This window comes from Limanda limanda, chromosome 3 (genome assembly GCF_963576545.1).
Source record: "Limanda limanda chromosome 3, fLimLim1.1, whole genome shotgun sequence".
In the NCBI taxonomy this organism is placed as follows: Eukaryota; Metazoa; Chordata; class Actinopteri; order Pleuronectiformes; family Pleuronectidae; genus Limanda; species Limanda limanda.
The window spans coordinates 28871808-28890274 of record NC_083638.1 but is presented as its reverse complement, the minus strand read 5'-3'; the positions used below and the strand labels follow the sequence as shown (position 1 = coordinate 28890274).

Sequence of the window (18467 nt, the reverse complement as noted above, 5' to 3'; positions counted from 1 at the left end):
CGGACAGAGAGGATCCCACTTCAGATGGGTCTGGGATACCGTGGTGGATTTGGCTCAGTGTTGCGCGTCTTGGTGTTTCCTCGGTGGATGATATTCTCTGCGTCTGAATGAAGCTGGTTGTTTGGATGTGCCTCGCGCCCAAGCTGTTTCTGGTGACTGCGCATTCCGTCCTTGTGAAGTCGCGCGTGATCTTTTTATTAGCGTTATCCCGTGCGCCCTTTTCCCGTTACATTCCCGGAGTGACTCTTTGATATTTACCACACGATGCCGCAGTTCCAATGAGCGCGTGTTAGCAGCCCTCGCCAACAAATCCCGTGCGTTGATTATTGCGTAAAAATAGAAAAAGTTGGGCGCACAAAGTTTTGGTGACGGTCGATATGGCTATGGTGGCGTGGAGAAACACGGAGGGCGTCGGGGACCCCCAGGGGACCCTCTCCTCCCCGGTGTCCCAGGTCGCGCCTCTGTCTCTGTCCGGGGAGATGACGGGACACATGAACCCGGCGCCATCTCTGGATTTACCCCCGGCGGCTCCCCAGGGCGCACCGCAGCCCAACCCGTCCGGCGCCGCCACCGCGACCACCACCAACATCAACACCTCCTCTTCCTCCTCCTCCTCCTCGTCCATGGACAAGCAGCAGAGCCAGGTAATCGAGTGCATCGTGTGCGGGGACAAATCCAGCGGGAAGCACTACGGACAGTTCACTTGCGAGGGATGTAAGAGCTTCTTCAAGCGCAGCGTCAGGAGGAACCTGAGCTACACCTGCAGGGCCAACAGGAGCTGCCCCGTGGACCAGCACCACCGCAACCAGTGCCAGTACTGCCGCCTCAAGAAATGCCTGAAGGTCGGCATGAGGAGGGAAGGTACGCGCTGGCATCCTCCTCTTGTTGCTCTGGGTATTGACACATGAGCCGCTCAGCACCACACCTTATACAGTCCAGACAATATTCGATATCACACAGCACTGCGCGTTTGTCCACATTATTTAGTTTGAACACAATAAACTCTAATTGTGTGCATGCTGCCTTTGTGTATATAGGCTAGCTAGTATCTCCATCCGTCTGGACGCCGGCATGTTGCCTTTGTTTTGTGCGCAGACTCCGGTTATTTGGGATGGAGCCTCTCATATATATTATTCTTCTGTTTGTATTGTGGTGTGTGTTCTGTGTGTCCTAATATCCCGCAGATTAGTGCGCTCAGCTAGCATCCACTAGCATGATGAGTGTGTTATTGTGGCTCCTCCTGTGTCCGTCTTACGCGGCCATTGTGTGTCTGAAACAGCCCGGAGCTGCATTAAATGTCATATGTTCGAATACCATACCAGAGCTGCGAGCTTATACTGTAGATTCCAATGTTATTTCCGTTAAATTGTTGCCCTTATCTGCGTGACGTTTTCGGATTATGTAGGTGCATGTGGGCCGTGTTTATGTATGTGTAAGTAAGTGTGTGTGAGTGTGTGTGTGTGTGTGTGTATTTGTGCGTAGGCTATTCATAATGCATGCTGGTCGTACAGGCCCGAATGTAGCTAACTGTAGTTCACCATTACAGCCTCCAGAATAGAAGAGTTATATAATAAATGTTTTTCTTATTTTAAACAAATCCAAATAAACGTTAATAAAAAGTAAAACAGCAAATAATAATAGCAATACACTAAGGAAAATAAAACACACGCTTGGCATGGGCTATCAAAGCAAACAATTTAAGTTAACACACCATTAAAAAAAATAGGTATCTGCAGTTTTGGTCTTGAATTTAAAACATTAGGATGGAAAATAAAAATGCACACAACCCAGCGGAGACACCTCGCAGGTCGTGGCCTACAAACAGGCTGAATTTCGTGCAGCACCTCCATTGTTAAATAATGCATGCATATATATATATATTTATATATATAAATAAATATATATAGATCATACCATGTATTATTTCCTAACAACGCTGAATGTCTGTTCTGGAGCTGCCTGAAAGTGCCTGGTGTCCATGTCTGAAGAGCCAGTCCACCATGGGCTATACCACTCAACTATATTGGCTACAAAACGGGGGAGAGGGTGTGTGTGTGTATGGGGGTGTATATGATTTCGAACAGTTTTGATAAACATCTCTTTTTTCAAGATGTATTTAACTATTTCTGTTTCCCTCTGTGATGCTTCTTGACTTTTTGGTTTGTTTGTTTTGTTTTGTTTTGTGCAGCTGTCCAGCGAGGCAGGATTCCCACCCAGTCCTACCACGGCCAGTTCGCCCTGACGAACGGAGACCCCCTGCAGTGTCACTCCTACCTGTCGGGATACATCTCCCTGCTGCTGCGGGCCGAGCCCTACCCGACCTCCAGGTTCGGCTCTCAGTGTCTGCAGAGCAACAACATCATGGGCATCGAGAACATCTGCGAGCTGGCGGCCCGCATGCTCTTCAGCGCCGTGGAGTGGGCCCGCAACATCCCCTTCTTCCCGGACCTGCAGGTTCCGGACCAGGTGGCGCTGCTCCGCCTCACCTGGAGCGAACTGTTCGTGCTGAACGCCGCCCAGTGCTCCATGCCCGTGCACGTGGCCCCGCTGCTGGCCGCCGCCGGCCTGCACGCCTCGCCGATGTCCGCGGACCGGGTGGTGGCCTTCATGGACCACATCCGGGTCTTCCAGGAGCAGGTGGAGAAGCTGAAGGTGCTGCACGTGGACTCTGCGGAGTACAGCTGCATCAAGGCCATCGTTCTGTTCACCACAGGTAAACCCTCCCTCTGTCCGTCTGTCCGTCTGTACGTGCAAACATGGAGGCCTCAGGCTGAGCCCTGCTACAGGAGCTGAGGAAATTATGTCCTGCAGCAGTTTGAACTAAATAAAAGTAGTTAAACTGAGAAGGACAAATAAATGTATATTAATATATCAGTCTAAGCTGCATTGTGCACAACATGGCCGAACTGAGTGGTTGAAAAAAGCGTCGCACCTAATAAATCATTTTGTAACGGAAATCACCATCAGTTTAATAAAATAGTTTTTTGTAAAGAACAAATATTTAGATAATGATGGTGGTGTGTAGACTTGTGAATTGCGACACAAAAGCTGGTTAAAATCCCTGAATAGTCTGTTTAACTAGATTTGTTGTACAACAACATATATAACCAATGCCCTACAGAATGGGTATTTTCGTGTTCTAAAAACAATTTATAATAAACAAATGTCCCCCACCTGTTTAAAAAAAAAAATTGGGTTGTTTAAATTAGGGCTAATGTATTCAGATGGGGTTTCCTTACTTTAAAAATATTAAATAAGTAAATTAAATAAATAAATACATTTACAACCTTTATTTGCCAACAAGTTAGAATGTAATCTGACCTCCAGGGTCATTATACAGACGAAAACGAAACGTTAAAAAAGAACGAAATGAAAAAAGAACACACATATATATATATATTCATTATGTTTCTCATTGAAAATAATTTTCTTCATATAACTTACGTAATTTATTTACTACTGATGAGCTCATACAGCCCTATAGATGCATAATTACTCCCATCAGAATTGTAAAGTGTGTTTTTATTACAACATTTAAGGGGCTGCTTTTAAGATAAGTTGAGTTTACAAACAGCATCGAATCCCTGCGGCCCCTAAAATGTAAAACACTTAGAATGAATCCTCCAGTGAAAAAATTCAACAGGACTGGCTATTTAGGGTCAGAAATGTAACATTTAATATTATATTATTTTGTTGATTAGCCTTTCGTAGAGTATTTGATTAAAAAGTCTTTACCTAATTCAAATACAATTTTCTCCAAAAAGAAAACTCCTAAATTCACTTTGTCATCTTTAAATTTAGAAAATAAATATATTTATTTATTAATGTTATTCTGTTGCTTTAAAAATGAATGACACACATCCTATGATGTGTTTTTATTCATACAATACATTTCAATTGTTACGTCTTTTGATTTAGTTAACTCTTAGACTTTGATAATCACTGCATTGATGAATGCATACTAGTTATTTTTTCATCAGTCACGATGTTTGACTGCTGGACCCAAAGGACAAATGGCAGCAGAGTAAAAAATAAAACAGGTCTCCTATCTAGGTCTATTTCAGTCCCCATGAGCACATCCAAACACGTGTCCTTAAACTGGGACACAGTAGCCGTTCTTTAACCCCTGCTGCCATCCGGCCTGCAGCACTACAGTACAAAAACAGGGTGTACACACGTAGTGTGTGGAAATACTACGTGAAGGAAGGAGCACAGTCCATGATGTGGCTGGACTATTGATACATCAGTATTGTTTCCTTATTTATATGTTCTGAACTTCTATATTTGATGGTAGGATTAGCGCCATCTTTGATCCCTGATGGCCACAGATTGATGAGATATCAACTCATCACAATAGGTCAACTGAACGCAGATTTGTTTTTCTCCACCCTTGTGTTTTCAGTACAGTAGTGATCCTTTTTTAACAACCTTGCACTTGTATAATATTACCTGACCATGTTTGACTGACTGATTTACTCTGTTCAATATTATACACAGTTAGTAATGTATCCACTCTACTGATCTCCTACTTCTGTTCCAAAGGATGAACAAGATAAACTGCCGTCCGCTGCCCTGTCTTTTCCTTTCTATTCTTAATCAGAGCTGTTAACTCACTCAGTGATTTTTCAAAACATATAACTAATGTTTCCTTCTGGTTGTTTTTTCATCTTGTGATGATCACAGTTCATCCATTTTTCGTTAAACTTTAAATTAGCCACCTGTCTTTCCTCTGCTGTGTAGTCCCTAACCTATAGAATATTGCTGCTGATCCTCTCTCTGCCTGAGCCACTGGTCTTGACTTATTTTCCCTCTGTCCTCTTTGTCTGTAGATGCTTGTGGTCTCTCGGATGTGGCCCATGTGGAGGGTCTGCAGGAGAAATCCCAGTGCGCTTTGGAAGAGTACGTAAGGAGCCAGTACCCCAACCAGCCCACCAGGTTTGGGAAGCTGCTGCTCCGCCTGCCTTCCCTCCGCACTGTCTCGTCTTCTGTCATAGAGCAGCTTTTCTTCGTGCGTCTGGTGGGGAAAACCCCCATAGAGACTCTGATAAGGGACATGCTGCTGTCTGGCAGCAGCTTCAACTGGCCTTACATGCCCATTCAGTAGAGGAGAAGGCGGCTGTGGTGCTGCTAAGGTCAGGAAAGGTCTCAGACCTCAAACAGAGTCATTTCAGAGACTGCAGCTAAAAATCTGTTGAATTGAAGAAGGGAAAAATAAACTGCCAGTGTCATGAGATAATTACAGAAATTTTCAAGTAAATTTTTTAATTTAGTTTGAACATGTTCTTGATTCCTGAGGAGTGACCTGCCTTTTGCTGTTTTTTTAGGTTTCCAGAAAGATCTGTGAAACAAATTCACCTTTTGGGCAGTGAGGAATCACCCGACCACACTGGCAGAAGTTTTAATTTGTTCAAAGAGGGGAAAAAATATTCATGTGATGAAATGATGGACCTTTTTTACAGTGTGGTGACCACTCAGTCTGTTTTTTGGGGGGGAATAACAAACACTATTTATTCAAACCCTTTGTGTATATTTATCGTGCTTGTAAATTATGTTTTTAATGTTTCATGTATTTTTGACCTGGCCAGTGAGAAACCTGCAGGGATTGTCTCGTGTCTATCTGTTTTTTTTTCTTTTCGTTTTGTTTGTTTGTTTCATACCTTCCAGACTTGGCACTTTGGACTAAAGGAACATTTCAGAAAGATTTAACACAAGTGTTTGAAACCCAGCCTAAATGTGTACCAACAGAATGGTGAGATTAATGCTGTGTTTTAGTAACTTTGGAAACTGCACTTCTCATGATCCGTGTTATAGGTTGCGCCAAGTAATGCATTACTTGTTAATCTTTGCATAGATAGTATCATTACGTAATATTTCCTGCAATATTTTACTATTCTCTGGCAGATCAAATAATTTCTTCCATTTCTACTTTTTTGCATACTACAAATAATATGAGAAAAATTTATATTTTCTCCCTTGAATGATCAGAAACCCTGTTTCTCATCACATGAATGAATTGAAAAGAGAAATTCAGCTCTCTTTTCATGTCACATCTGAACAAAGTTTATAATGAGGCTAAATGTGGCAAAAACTAATAAGAGGCTGGAGGCTGAATGTTTGCTAAACTGTACATTAATGTGACATTTTAATATTTAGAGGCGCAAAATGAAGAAAACAGTTTTTCTTTTCTCGTATAACTTTTTACAGTGAAAAGTAATGACATTACTCTACAGGATTAATGAGTGATGCATTACCACACACTTCTAATTCATATATGTTTCCAGGTGTTTTACACTGACTGTCTGAGAGAGATTTAAGGAGCACTGGGCCTGATGTATAACTACAGTGTGAACTGTGCACAACTTCCCAGGTCAAATCTATTTCATTAGAATTCATGCGTTTATGAGCCCAGGCCGCTAAACGGCACAATTGACCACTGCAGGGTATATTTGCTGAATTGAAAATGTTTGTCTATGTGTGTATGCGTGCGTCTGTGTGCGTGTGTGTATGAGTGTGTATTTGTGTTTACTTCTTTTTGACAACCACTCTGATGTACTGTGAAAGCATATTGGTTAACATATTGGTACCATATTAAATTATAACTCAAGATTTATAAATAAAGTGTATTTGATTTATTTTGCCATTTCAGTTCTGTGTTGTTTGTGACTGCCCCCCGGCCCACCTGAAAGAAATGTGTGTTTTATACATGTGTGTGTCACTAAACACACGAGTGAGAAAATGAAAGTCCCACAAAGCTGTCTGCTGCTCTGGAGCCTGTTTCTGACTGTAATGTTGTCACTAATCAGACATTTTAATCAAACTAATTGCTCTCCATTGAGAGGCTTAATGTGTGTGTCAGGATTTATTTGATTTTGCTTTATTTGAAGACCTCCTGCAGGAAAACATTTAACTTGTCTCCAACTGTAACGCTAGATTGGGCTTGATCAGGCAGTTAACCAACGGAAACACATTTAAAACTGTGAAACACTTAGGAACAAACTGTTGACCCTGCATGCATTCTTTACATTTTTGCCCAGCAGCTGATGCAGGTTTTAGATCTTATACTGGTTTTTCATATCTTATTCGTTAAACAGTTACTGGACCAAAGTAAATGTCTGCGTATTAATCAACATTCAAAGTTTTTAAAAAAGTGAAACAAACAAAAAAGAACACACACATATTATTGTGGGACGGACCAGATATTATGGTACAGCATGACACTATGCAAGCTCCAGTTAAACAGTGCCAAAATATAAGCAATGAAATGTATTTTTCAAGTCAAAAATCTATAGTAATCCGTTTTCTCGACTTATCACTGACTTAACACCTCTTAACAAACACTCAGTTTTACTTTGAAGTGATCCATTGATTGATAGAGGTATGTTAAACTGGGCATGAGGGAGGAGAGCAGCATGAACATGGATTTCTAATGGTGTCTGTGTTGGCAGATTGAGGGACAGAGAGGATTAGAGCAGCTTCTTTGCTTCTTAGCGGACAGAGAGCTAATGAGGGGCCCCCGCGTGCTCTGTCACTGCAGTTTACCCTGAGGAGGATGAAGCTGGGCGCTGCACGGCCCCGAGCTCCCCGACGAGCCGGAGGGCCAACATGAAACATGGAGCACTTTCCCACACACGGGCAGGTCCACATGCAGAAACACGGAGGACCAGTTCATTAGCGGACCCTCAACTGTTGCTCCAGTGGATTTTCATTTGAGACTGGTCCAGGTTTACTGTTTGTGCGGAGCTGATGCCGGTCAGTCATCACACAGCATTGTTCACATTCAGCCAAGCAGCAGTCAGGACAGGAAGCAACCAATCCGAATTTTAAAATATTGATTGTCTTAAAATCAAATGAGGAATTACCATTCAACTTAAAGCATATAAACAGTGTTATATCAAATAAGAAATGCCGTGAATCAAATCGAATAATAATAATCAAGCTGTTATGAAATTATCTATTCAGCCTAAATGTTTATTTCAGTGTGTGTGTGCGTATGTGTGCGTGTGTAATGTTATTTATTATTATTTTTACTTAAAATACTATAATGCGTTGTTGAGGACGCTTCTGGAAATGAGTGGAAAACAAATAATGTGTTAAAGACGAGTTACATGTGGAATTCATACAATATATAGATGCTTCAGGAGTGAATTAAAAACAGCACAACATCAAATATTGTTAAGGTGATATAGGCTGTATGTATACATAGAAATAATGTGGTATTATATGAATCTCTCACTGCCAACGTGTGCATCGCTGCCTGTTCCCTGTTAACTGCAGATAGGTTGTACAAATAAGTTTTACGGCCTCCTTTTGATATTTAAGCTTTTCAGCCGATTGGTAAAATAAGAATTAGTCCCATAGTATTGCCTGTATAAATTACTATGTAAAGTTAAATGAAATATACTTGGCGGTGGCCGCTCTACGTTTATTTGTCATGTGACATGAATGCGCATTGGAGCTTCTGAAATCATTTCAACGGCATGTTTAAACCGACAATTACGACTCTCTCATATAATTAGCCGGCATTTCAACACACACAGTCGGTTTTGCATTATCACAGATATATATATAATGGGATATTGCTAAATAAATTATCATAAACAAATAGACAAATAAATGAATTTGTGTACAAAAGTAAAAAAAAAGAAGCTTTAATTAAGTTTCTTTTAACTGTGCACAAAGTCATCATGGCTACATAACCTGTTGTAAAGTAAGAGGATCTTAACAGTGGTGAAAACCTGAATATTAAATCCCACATTTCGTCTGCTGTCGAAGTTTTATTTTCCTTTAACAAGCAGACGAGGAAGTCCGTTTGCTTTTTCTTACCGGTTACCGTTTTTATTTTGAATAATTCATTCGTTAAACGTTTTTATTCTCAGTGTGTGGTGGAGTTGAGCTCATTGTGGGACTCATGCCCTTTAATAACTCTAACGGAAAACGTATAAAATAGATCAATTGATCATTATGACGCTGTAGAATAGTGTTGAGCCTCGAGACGAGAGCTGAGGTTGAAATATGAGTTGAGACGGAAATAATTCACTTCTTATCTAAACTAACATCCACCGTTCATTTAATACATTTACATGTACACGTATAGAGAGAAGTTGCAATGCTATTTTTATTATTATTAATTCTATTATAGGTGTTTTTACAAGTTTACAGTGTGGCACTATAATAAGCTGCTTCATTCCTTCTCCCACAGCTCATGCAAATATCACTTTTTTTGAAGTGGATTAATTTTTAAATGACAATTATTATTATTACTATTATTGTTATTATTGTTATTATTATTTTGCATCATATGCACAAGCTTTTTTACATTTTAATTAAAAAAAATATTTTCATGGAAATACGTTCATTACCTTAAAAAACAATAAATATTAAAAAATAGAATACATTTTCCTGAGAGTGTGTATGGCTTGGGCCCTGACCAAATTTTTAATTTTACACTGTGGTATTCATGACTTTATATTTACACATATTTTTGGGGGGGCAGGTTGTATTGTATTTGTATTTAATTTTATTAAATACAATTCTGTATCTCTGCATCTATCTGATTATTTAATTATCTATTTTAGGGGGCTTTCATTGTGAAGATTGTAAAGTTGAAAAGCGCTGCAGATCAGGAAAAGCTATACGTTTTTAAACTTATATCATGGTACTTTTATACAAAAAAGACCATTACTTGAGGCCTGGAGCCAAAATAACAAGCATAATATAAATAAATCATGAGTAAAAAGTCCCAAAAGTTTTTATTTATTTCAATCTTATTAATTTATTTTGCGAGATTTTTATATTTATTTTATTTTGCCACAACAGGAGTCTAATCAATCACATTACATATTGTAGAGGCAATAAAGTCAAAGTTGCTGCTTGTCCCTGCAGGAGGTGGCTTCAGTGAATGTGTCACTATGTCAGACTCTGGACGTTCAGGACAATTAAAAGCACTTTGGTCACATGGAGCTCCATCTTTACTGGGAGCTGCCATTAAACAGACCTGAAGGCTAATTCATCTGAGAAGCAGCTTCACAATTTGTGCAGAAAGAAAATCTATGAAACCTTGTCAGATCAGAGAAACACCTTCTTTCATCAGGTGATCAGTGGCTTACAAGACACATTTTAGTCTTTGCCTCTCTGAATTAGGTGAGGTCAAACTGAAAATCATTCTTTCATCGTCTTCATATATAAATATAATATATACACACACACACACACACACACACACACAGACACACACACACACACACACATATTGGAATATCTAAGTTGCTGAGAAAAGAGAACAAGCTCATTCCTTCTTTCTTTTTTTCTCCTCCTTGTCCCCAAATTGCCCTTCTAATCCTGTTCTATGTGTCAGACTGACATCACGCCACCCTGGCTCCCTGCTCTGATGTCTTCAAGCTGACACTGTGAATCAAGAGGTTCCTCTGGCTCCCTCCACTGACCTTTGACCTCAGGCTGCCCTTTCCCCTGACACTGGCTAAAGTGAAGGGTGACACGATCACGGTGAGCTGTTCAGGGACGACGAGGCGAGGGGAGTCACGTCACCAGAATCTCATACAGTCAACATTATTTTTTATGTTATTTACCAAAACCTGACGAGGGAGGTCTTTGTATTAATCATCTTTCAAGGAACATTGACCTCAAACGCCCACTGACACATTTCAATTTGTGCTTTGCTTTGAATCGGGTTTTCATTTTTTTCTCTTCTCTTTCTCTCTCTTGAAATCTACAGTGAGGCAGGCTCAGCTCCAACGATTGTGCCACGCCTCAGCGAGCCCATCTGACGCTCATGGAAACAAAAATCTTAAAAGCAGTGAATATGGGAGGAAGCCTGTCTGCTGAGGAACCCCCTCGCAAAATATTTCTGCGATGGGGGTGGGGGAGTGGGTGGTGGTGGTGGGGGAGATGCACCAATCAACTCAAGGACTGTACAAAGAGCGGTCTGTTGTTGCTAAGAGACAGATGCAGAATAACCTCCATGCGAAACCTGACCATGACCCTTCCTCCTCCTCCTCCTCCTCCTCCTCCTCCTCCTCCTCCTCCTCCTCCTCTTAAACAGTCTCCCTCTCCTTCCCAATTACTACAGAACATTAAAGCCCACCTCCATCACATTAAAGCTGCAAGCAAGGGAGGTGGGGGTTCTTGGAAGAAGTAGATGCACATGAAGATTTTAGATCTTTTCGTCCGCACCAGTAACAATCATGTTGGAGTTTTATTTTTTCTTAGCAGAGAGAATGAATGTGGTTTGGGTGCAGCAGGCTTGAACGGTTGTGATGTTGGTGTGCTGTGTGCCTGCTGGTGTGTGGGCGGAGCTTGGGCTGGATAAGGAGAGGGTGGGGCGCACAGGCAGAGGGAGTCTGTCGCACGAATGAGAAGATGAAGATCTGACAGAGAGAGGTGGCAGGGAGTTCAGTTTAGACGAGGCCCGTCGATTAGTGTGTCTGTGGCTGACAGGTGGAATCCCAGGGGAGCGTCTGTCACTGCAGTCTGCTGCCAGGCCCGGCCACAGCAGCAGCAACGCCACCATAGGAGAAACCCATTGCCGGGGCGGGGATTCGCCACAGACAGGGTGGCACCTCATTGGCCTGGCCCTGGCAGCTCGGCCTCCCAGTCAGAGCCTAGATTAAAGCTTTATTGTGGACAAAAAGCAGGGCGAAAGTCATGTTAATCCCCCCCCCCGACTAATACATTGCTATCAGTGATCTGTTTTTACAACGCGATCCAAACAAGCTTCCTGGAACGGGTATTAATCTAAATGAGGGCACAATAGATTTTTGAACCTGTGCAAAATAGTCTTTTTTTGTTTATTTTTTATACTAACTGATGCAAAAGTGCATGTGACACTGAACAGCACAGTGAGGAGAGGGCCTCTGATGTTGCTAAGACCCATTAAGATGCAAATCTTCCTGTTTGGACAGTCTTTTTCTCTCTCTGACAGGCTACTGGGGTGAAAAGGATCAAAATCATACTGGGATAAAGAAAAACATGCCAACAATTAAATCAGACAGTATGGCAGCATGAGAGAGTCTGAGACAAATGCAGGATTCACTGGAGATCTACTTTTATTAAAGACCTAAATGAAATGTTGGCTCCTTGTTAAAAATGTCTATATATGTAGTTTAAAGTCTTTAAAAATAGTCATGACAGATAGTAGATCCATTTTTAATAAACAACTTAGTTGAAAGGTCCTGGAATATAAGTGTGGAATATCACTATTACTGTCTTATTGACACTAATATAAGTCTAGTTCAATTCAATTTTATTTGTGTAACGCCAATTCCCAACATGCATTACCGCAAAGCACTTAAGGTCGAAACCTCACAACATAACAGTTCCCACACAAAGTAAACACTTAGATTGTAAAGGATGTTTTCAAATCATCTACTCGCTGCCATAATCAATGTTTTCAATATGTCAAAAAAAATTTCAATCATAGAGAGCTGCTCCTCTCTGTGTTGCAGACTGCAGCAACTGTTTTCCCTGGAAAAACAGCAGTTGATGGAAATCATTAAGTAAATATTTTTTATTTTGTATATTACTAAGTAAAATACTTCTTAATAAAGCTGCAATATAACAAGCAAAATAAGTCGAACCGGACAAATATGTGCAACCAAAGTTCTTGACAACAATTAAAAGCTGAACAACTCCTCAGTTCAGACATTTGATCTTATATGTCATGTGTTTCTGAAAGTAATCAAATAAATATCCGATAAAAAAAGGTCACTCACTCGGACACTGGTAACTCACAAACATTTAATCCACAACGTTGGTCATTTGACAGTTAAATGGTTTGTATAACTTGTTTCAGCTCTGTTCATAAGAGTATGTTATTCATAGGTTGTCATTCGGATACAGATCAAATTTCACACATATTCCACCACTATGGTGAAATCAACAGTGTTGATGACAGAGAAACAGGAAAAAGTCTGACATTAAAAAACACTGTATCACATCTGATTCCTGAGAGTTTCAGCTCTAATGACAATCTACAACATCCTGACTATCTGCTGTGAAACCACACATCTAAAAATAGAATCAATATAAACGTACAGCTAAAATAATTGCATTGGTCGTAATAAACACTGTAGATCCATAAATTGCATTTTGGGCAGTTTGAATGATTTTGTATTGTTTTTATTCAAGTTTTTTAAGAACTTTAAACAGGTTGGACAGCCGCGTTTCAGGCTTTATCTCTGTGACCTCTGAGGACCGAGGGCCACTTTGAGCGTGACACCAAACTATGAGATCAATGTCTCAGTGACTGAGGGGAGGGGTCAGTGATTCGTGAGGACCCTGTTAAGCCCGTAGAGACGTGTCGGTGCACTGATAACACGGGGGAACCCTCGTGTACATTTCTCTGCTGTGTTTGCTGTTGCCTACAGCGTAGCATTGTTCCTAATCCCAACAAAGACAGGGAGACTCTGATTCCTCCTCAGCACTTGTAAATCATCAATGATCATTCATGGGTCACAGGAATATTGTCCGTGTGCTGTGACCTCTGACCCCTTGATCTCCTGACTACCAGTTGTTTGTGATCTCGCTGTTGAGGAAATTGGAGAGTGCGGATGTGTAAATAAGCTTAATGACTCAAATGTAACTTGTTTTAATTCAAGAGTTGTTGATGTTTCAGATGTTTTATTTTCTTATTGCTTAGGACTTTTTTTGCTGGGACATATGGGATGGGGGTGGAGCGAAAATCTATTTTAAAGTGAGAGAAAATGCAATACAATATGCAGCTTTGCAACCTGAGAGTGTAAAAAATAAACAGCTTGAATGTTGTTAAACTTTTACAAGTTCGTGACAATAAACTGCTGCAGCCTCAGCTCATCTCGGATTCTTAGAGACTCATCACCTCATGATCGTGCACCACCACCAACCGCTCAAGTGACAGTTCACATCCATAATTCTCCACACTTCATGTTATGAATTTCATAAAAAGTACTAACTGTCTTCTTTTATAATTAGCACTTTACATTTTTAAATTGTATCCATAAACGTGTTTATTGAGGTCACAGTGACCTTGACCTTTGAACCCTGAAGTCCAAGATGTCTACACAAATTAGGGGAAATTAATTTTAATCCACCAGTTTGTGCAATGGGTTTGCGTGCAAAGTATCTCCCTTTAGATGTGTTATGTAATGGGAGGCTGTAAGCTGTTATATAATAGGAGACTAAGTGAAATGTACTTAAAATAGTGGGTTCCAGGATTTGTTTTTCTCTCACATCCACGATTGGATTTTTTCTTTTTAACATCTGTAGGAGAGCAAACAATTTTAAGTAAAAAATTAAATATTAATTTCACAATGTTAAATTAAGCTTCATCCATGTGGATTGGGGTTTAAAGCTGCAGCAGAGGTCATGGTGTGAATTGTCAGTGTTGATGTTTTCATAAAATGGTGAAAACACATAGAAATAAAATATAAAGGGAAAAGAAACAATTTCGCTGTTGCAGTTTTACAGAATATTGACTGTGATGTTTTTGCTCTGAGCCATTTTTTTTTTGTATCCAGTGTTGTGCATTTGAGCTTCACATAGCTGGCTCTCCAGAGAGATGCTTCTCTTGCCGGCCTCTCAGTGTTTGGAGGAATGTATCTGAGAGGAAACAATAGGCATAAAAAAATGAATATGACATGGCTGACCCAACACAGGAATCGGGTTTGGGTTGAGCTCACTGAAGAAAAAAAATTGGGAATGTGTATCAAAAATCATGAAAACGCTGATGAACATTTTGGTGTATTCTTTCATTTATGCTGACACACTTCACAATATTTATAGAAGCACACATACAGGAAATGTGGCCAATATGGAGTCCAAGTAATGCAATAAACAAGCTGATATTATATGCACATCACTGTTTTTGGAGGGTTGGTTGTTTTGTTTGTTTGTCAGCAGGATTATGCAAAAACAACTGAACCGATTTCCATGAAACTTGGTGGAAAGATGGAACATGGGCCAAGAAAGAACCCAATACATGTTAGTGTCAATCTGCACAAAGGGGCAGATAAAGACCTAATTTTCTCTTTCTTTAACATTGTGAGATAGGCTTTTTGGACATTTTCCCTGTTTCCCTAGCGACAATTCATGAAGCTTGATGAAAACAAAACAATTTGGACTATTAAACAGGCTGATATTTATGAGTTTGTGCAATTTGGTGCAGATCAAAATAAAAATCTGGATCTAGTGGATTTGTTAAAGCTTTATTCAGCTGCTGTACGGTAACAAATGTTAGCGCCGATATCCGGACAAAGGGGCGGATCCAGGGATTTCTTTAAAATTGCGAGATAGGGCCTTTTGTTGGAGGTTTGAGTTCTATCAAGATAATATGGGGCTTTTGTGGGAGTGAGTCATTCTCATATAAATTACCTAAGCTAAGCAGGTTATGTTTTCATCTGCATTTGTTTGTTTACTAAGAGTATTCAGCAAAAACTACTGGACTTAAAATACAGAACTTAGTATAAAGATGTGTTTGTACATTTGTATTGATTTCTCAGAGAAATATTTGTAAATAATGCTGAAAAAGTTCAGAAATATGTATAGAACTTATGTTTATAAATGTGTGCAATTCTGTGCAGATCCAAATACAAAACATGAGTTTTTTACTGAATAGTTTTTTTCAGCCATTGTATGGCAACACATAGGATTAGAAACCTGTAACTACTACATATATGTAGCTGAGAAGCATAATGTGGTCTCAGCTACAAGCCTTGTTTGAATTTAAGGGTTGTGCTGTTGGTGCATGGTGAAGGGCTGAGGCTCTACTGAGTAACATTCTTTATTTATTAGTGTTTCTGTTTAATTCTGATACCACACAGAGGCTTGGATATAAGATCAGTCTTTATTTGCCATGATATAAACTCTACTAAAGGTACTTTTAATTTCATGTTATTTAATCTAAAATGTTGCAGATTTTTCACTTTGTATTACTCACTGTGAAACCCCTTATTAAACAGCTGAAATAAATTGTGTCGTGATTTAGAGTGTTAAACAGTCCAGCGGATCTCACTGTGCAGATGATCTGTCAGCTCCATTCACACAGCAAAACATAAAGCAGGGCCTCTCTGTTAGCTGCATGATGAAGTCTCACCAGGCCAAACCTTATAAATAAATACTGTATTTCTTGTCACGGTGAGTCAGCAAGGGAAAATCATTTCATCCTCATCAGACTGAATCACATTCTGTCATCGCTGGTTTGAACTCTTCAGTGTATACGTGGCTCTCTCTGCACAGGATATTTTTGGCTCTCTGGCGATGCACAGAGACAAGAGAGAGAGAGAGAGAGGGAGAGATAGTGATGGCTGTCATGGGGAGAGTGAGAGAGAGAGAGAGAGAGAGAGGGGCTCTCAGAATTCCCCTGGGCGGGCAGTGTGTGTGAGATCTGGGGCCCCGGGGCCCATTGGATGGCTCATGCTGAATGGCTGCCCTGGCGAGGTGAGCAGGCTCATTGAGAGCAGGTTACGAGGGGAAGGGAATGCCTTTGCACTGCGTTTGGCCCCCTGACCCACTGTCCAACGTCTGGCTTGGCAGCATTGAAACCCAACATATTTATTTGCAAAGCTCTGAAGAGAGAAGGCGGAGCAGCTGTCAGAATAAAGTCATCGTCCTACTGACAGCTTCATCTGCCGTTGAAGGGCAGTTATGACAGGCACACAATGTCGCTGTGTTGGGCGGCCCTGGGCGAAGGACTGTCGCATGGGGACATGCTGGAAATCTAGCAGCAGCCACCTCCTCTCTCTCTCTCTTCCAAGCCCCCTTGAATTATTTCTTTGGCCCAGTTAGAAATGTTTTTCATCTCGATGTATGAGGATGTCAAGCGGGTAACATGAGGGAATTCTTTTGTTGTTATTGTCACATCAGGGACAAAACATCATTCAAAAACATATCTGTAAACCACATCTACATGTGGTTATATCAATATAAATATATATTGGAGAGTCATCCACAAACCTTAAATTGAAATGTGTTTTTTGAGCCTTATCTGAAAACTAAAGATGCATTAGATGCATGTCAGTCTACAGTCACTGTAGCATGTTTCAAAAATGTGTTTGGCTGCACACTGAGGAAATCTGGCAAATAAACCACACATAGAAGTTAACAAAAACAGCAAAGTGAGAACCTTTCAGTTGAAAATCTGAGCTTTGTAAACCATTTATATCTAAGCCAAGAAGGTTCTGTTGTCAGCCATTACATTACTTTACATTTCATTTAGCTGACGCTTTTATCCAAAGTGACTTACAATAGGTGCATTCAACCATGAGGGTACAAACCCAGAACAGCAAGACCTTCAACAGCTCAACAGCACCCCTGTTCCTTTGTTTGTTTATAAGCAAGATTACACAAAAACAACTGAACGGATTGAGCCTGGTGGATGGGTCAGGGAAGAACCTCTGAAATTCTGCTGCAGATTAGGGAGCGGATCCAGGATTTCCAAACACCTCTAACTAGCTATTCTAGTTAGAGGTGTTTGATAAGTGAGGCACTCTTAATTTTTTAAGATACTGGTGTCTTTTAAGAAAAGACGAAGGAGAAGATGAAGGCGAAGATGCACAAACAGCAACATAGTGTCAGCAGAAGAACCTGTGTGTACAGGTCACCTACAGGTAATTGCATTAGCAAAGCTCTGAGTGGTAAAGCAGTGGCACTGCCAATAGCTGGCATGCTAATGCACTCAGGGGTCACTCAGCATCCTTTCATATCAATAAGTCATTATGTGAGCCCTGCCACTGACGGGCATCCTGCAGCCCTCTCTGCAGCGCGGGCAAAGACGAGGGAGGGGGCAGGAGGAGGAGGAGGCTCCAGCACTGGACTGCTGCCCATGTATGAGGTGTTATTAATGCCACAGTACAGCAGGATCAATCATCCACACTGAAATCAGCACCAGTGTGGGCATGCTTCTGCAGGCCCTGGTCTACAAAGTAAATCTAATCCAAGACAAGGTGATAATTCTCAAACAGTGAATCAGGGACCTCCCCTCTCATTTTATTTGAAGCCTCCCTCCACTATTAAACTTTCACCTCTATTTACTTAATAAGATCTATACACACGCTATCACTATAATCAAGATGAAAGGAGCTCTGAGTTTACGTAAACATTTAGGAGCAACTACTTTCTGCGCTGTTTCTGGAACAATACACATGTTTTTATCTTCTTGTATAAGAAATAAATACAGAAACTGCTTTGGGCTGAAAAAGGTAAATCTCCTTTGAATGTTTACGTAAGTAAAGTCTTTTTTTTTCCTTTTTCCTTTTAACAGTTAACGCTCCTCTGATTACAACCTGGACATGAGGACCAATTATCATACAGTTGGACTTTGCTTTGTGTTTGTATTATGTATATCTATTATTACGTTTAAGGTATTTGTCAAGGAAAATAAATTAAATTATAGTGCATTAGTAATGCACTTATTATTATTATTATTATTATTATTATTATTATTATTTGTAAACTTTATTTCAATGTGCAGATGTAGA

At 40.4% G+C, this 18467-nt stretch overlaps 1 protein-coding gene across 4 annotated transcripts; it reads left to right on the top strand.

The window, feature by feature from the left end:
• Positions 1-377: 377 nt before the first annotated feature.
• On the top strand, positions 378-5104 carry LOC132998709 (COUP transcription factor 2-like). Of its 4 annotated transcripts, XM_061068451.1 has the most exons (4): positions 378-443; positions 480-861; positions 2171-2713; positions 4830-5104. In XM_061068451.1, exons 1-4 carry the CDS (start codon positions 378-380, stop codon positions 5102-5104), a joined length of 1266 nt encoding a protein of 421 aa, XP_060924434.1. The 4 variants fall into 4 exon arrangements, with proteins under 4 accessions (XP_060924434.1, XP_060924433.1, XP_060924432.1 ...); XM_061068450.1 differs by having other exon boundaries at positions 378-861; positions 2189-2713; XM_061068449.1 differs by having other exon boundaries at positions 378-861.
• Positions 5105-18467: the final 13363 nt, after the last annotated feature.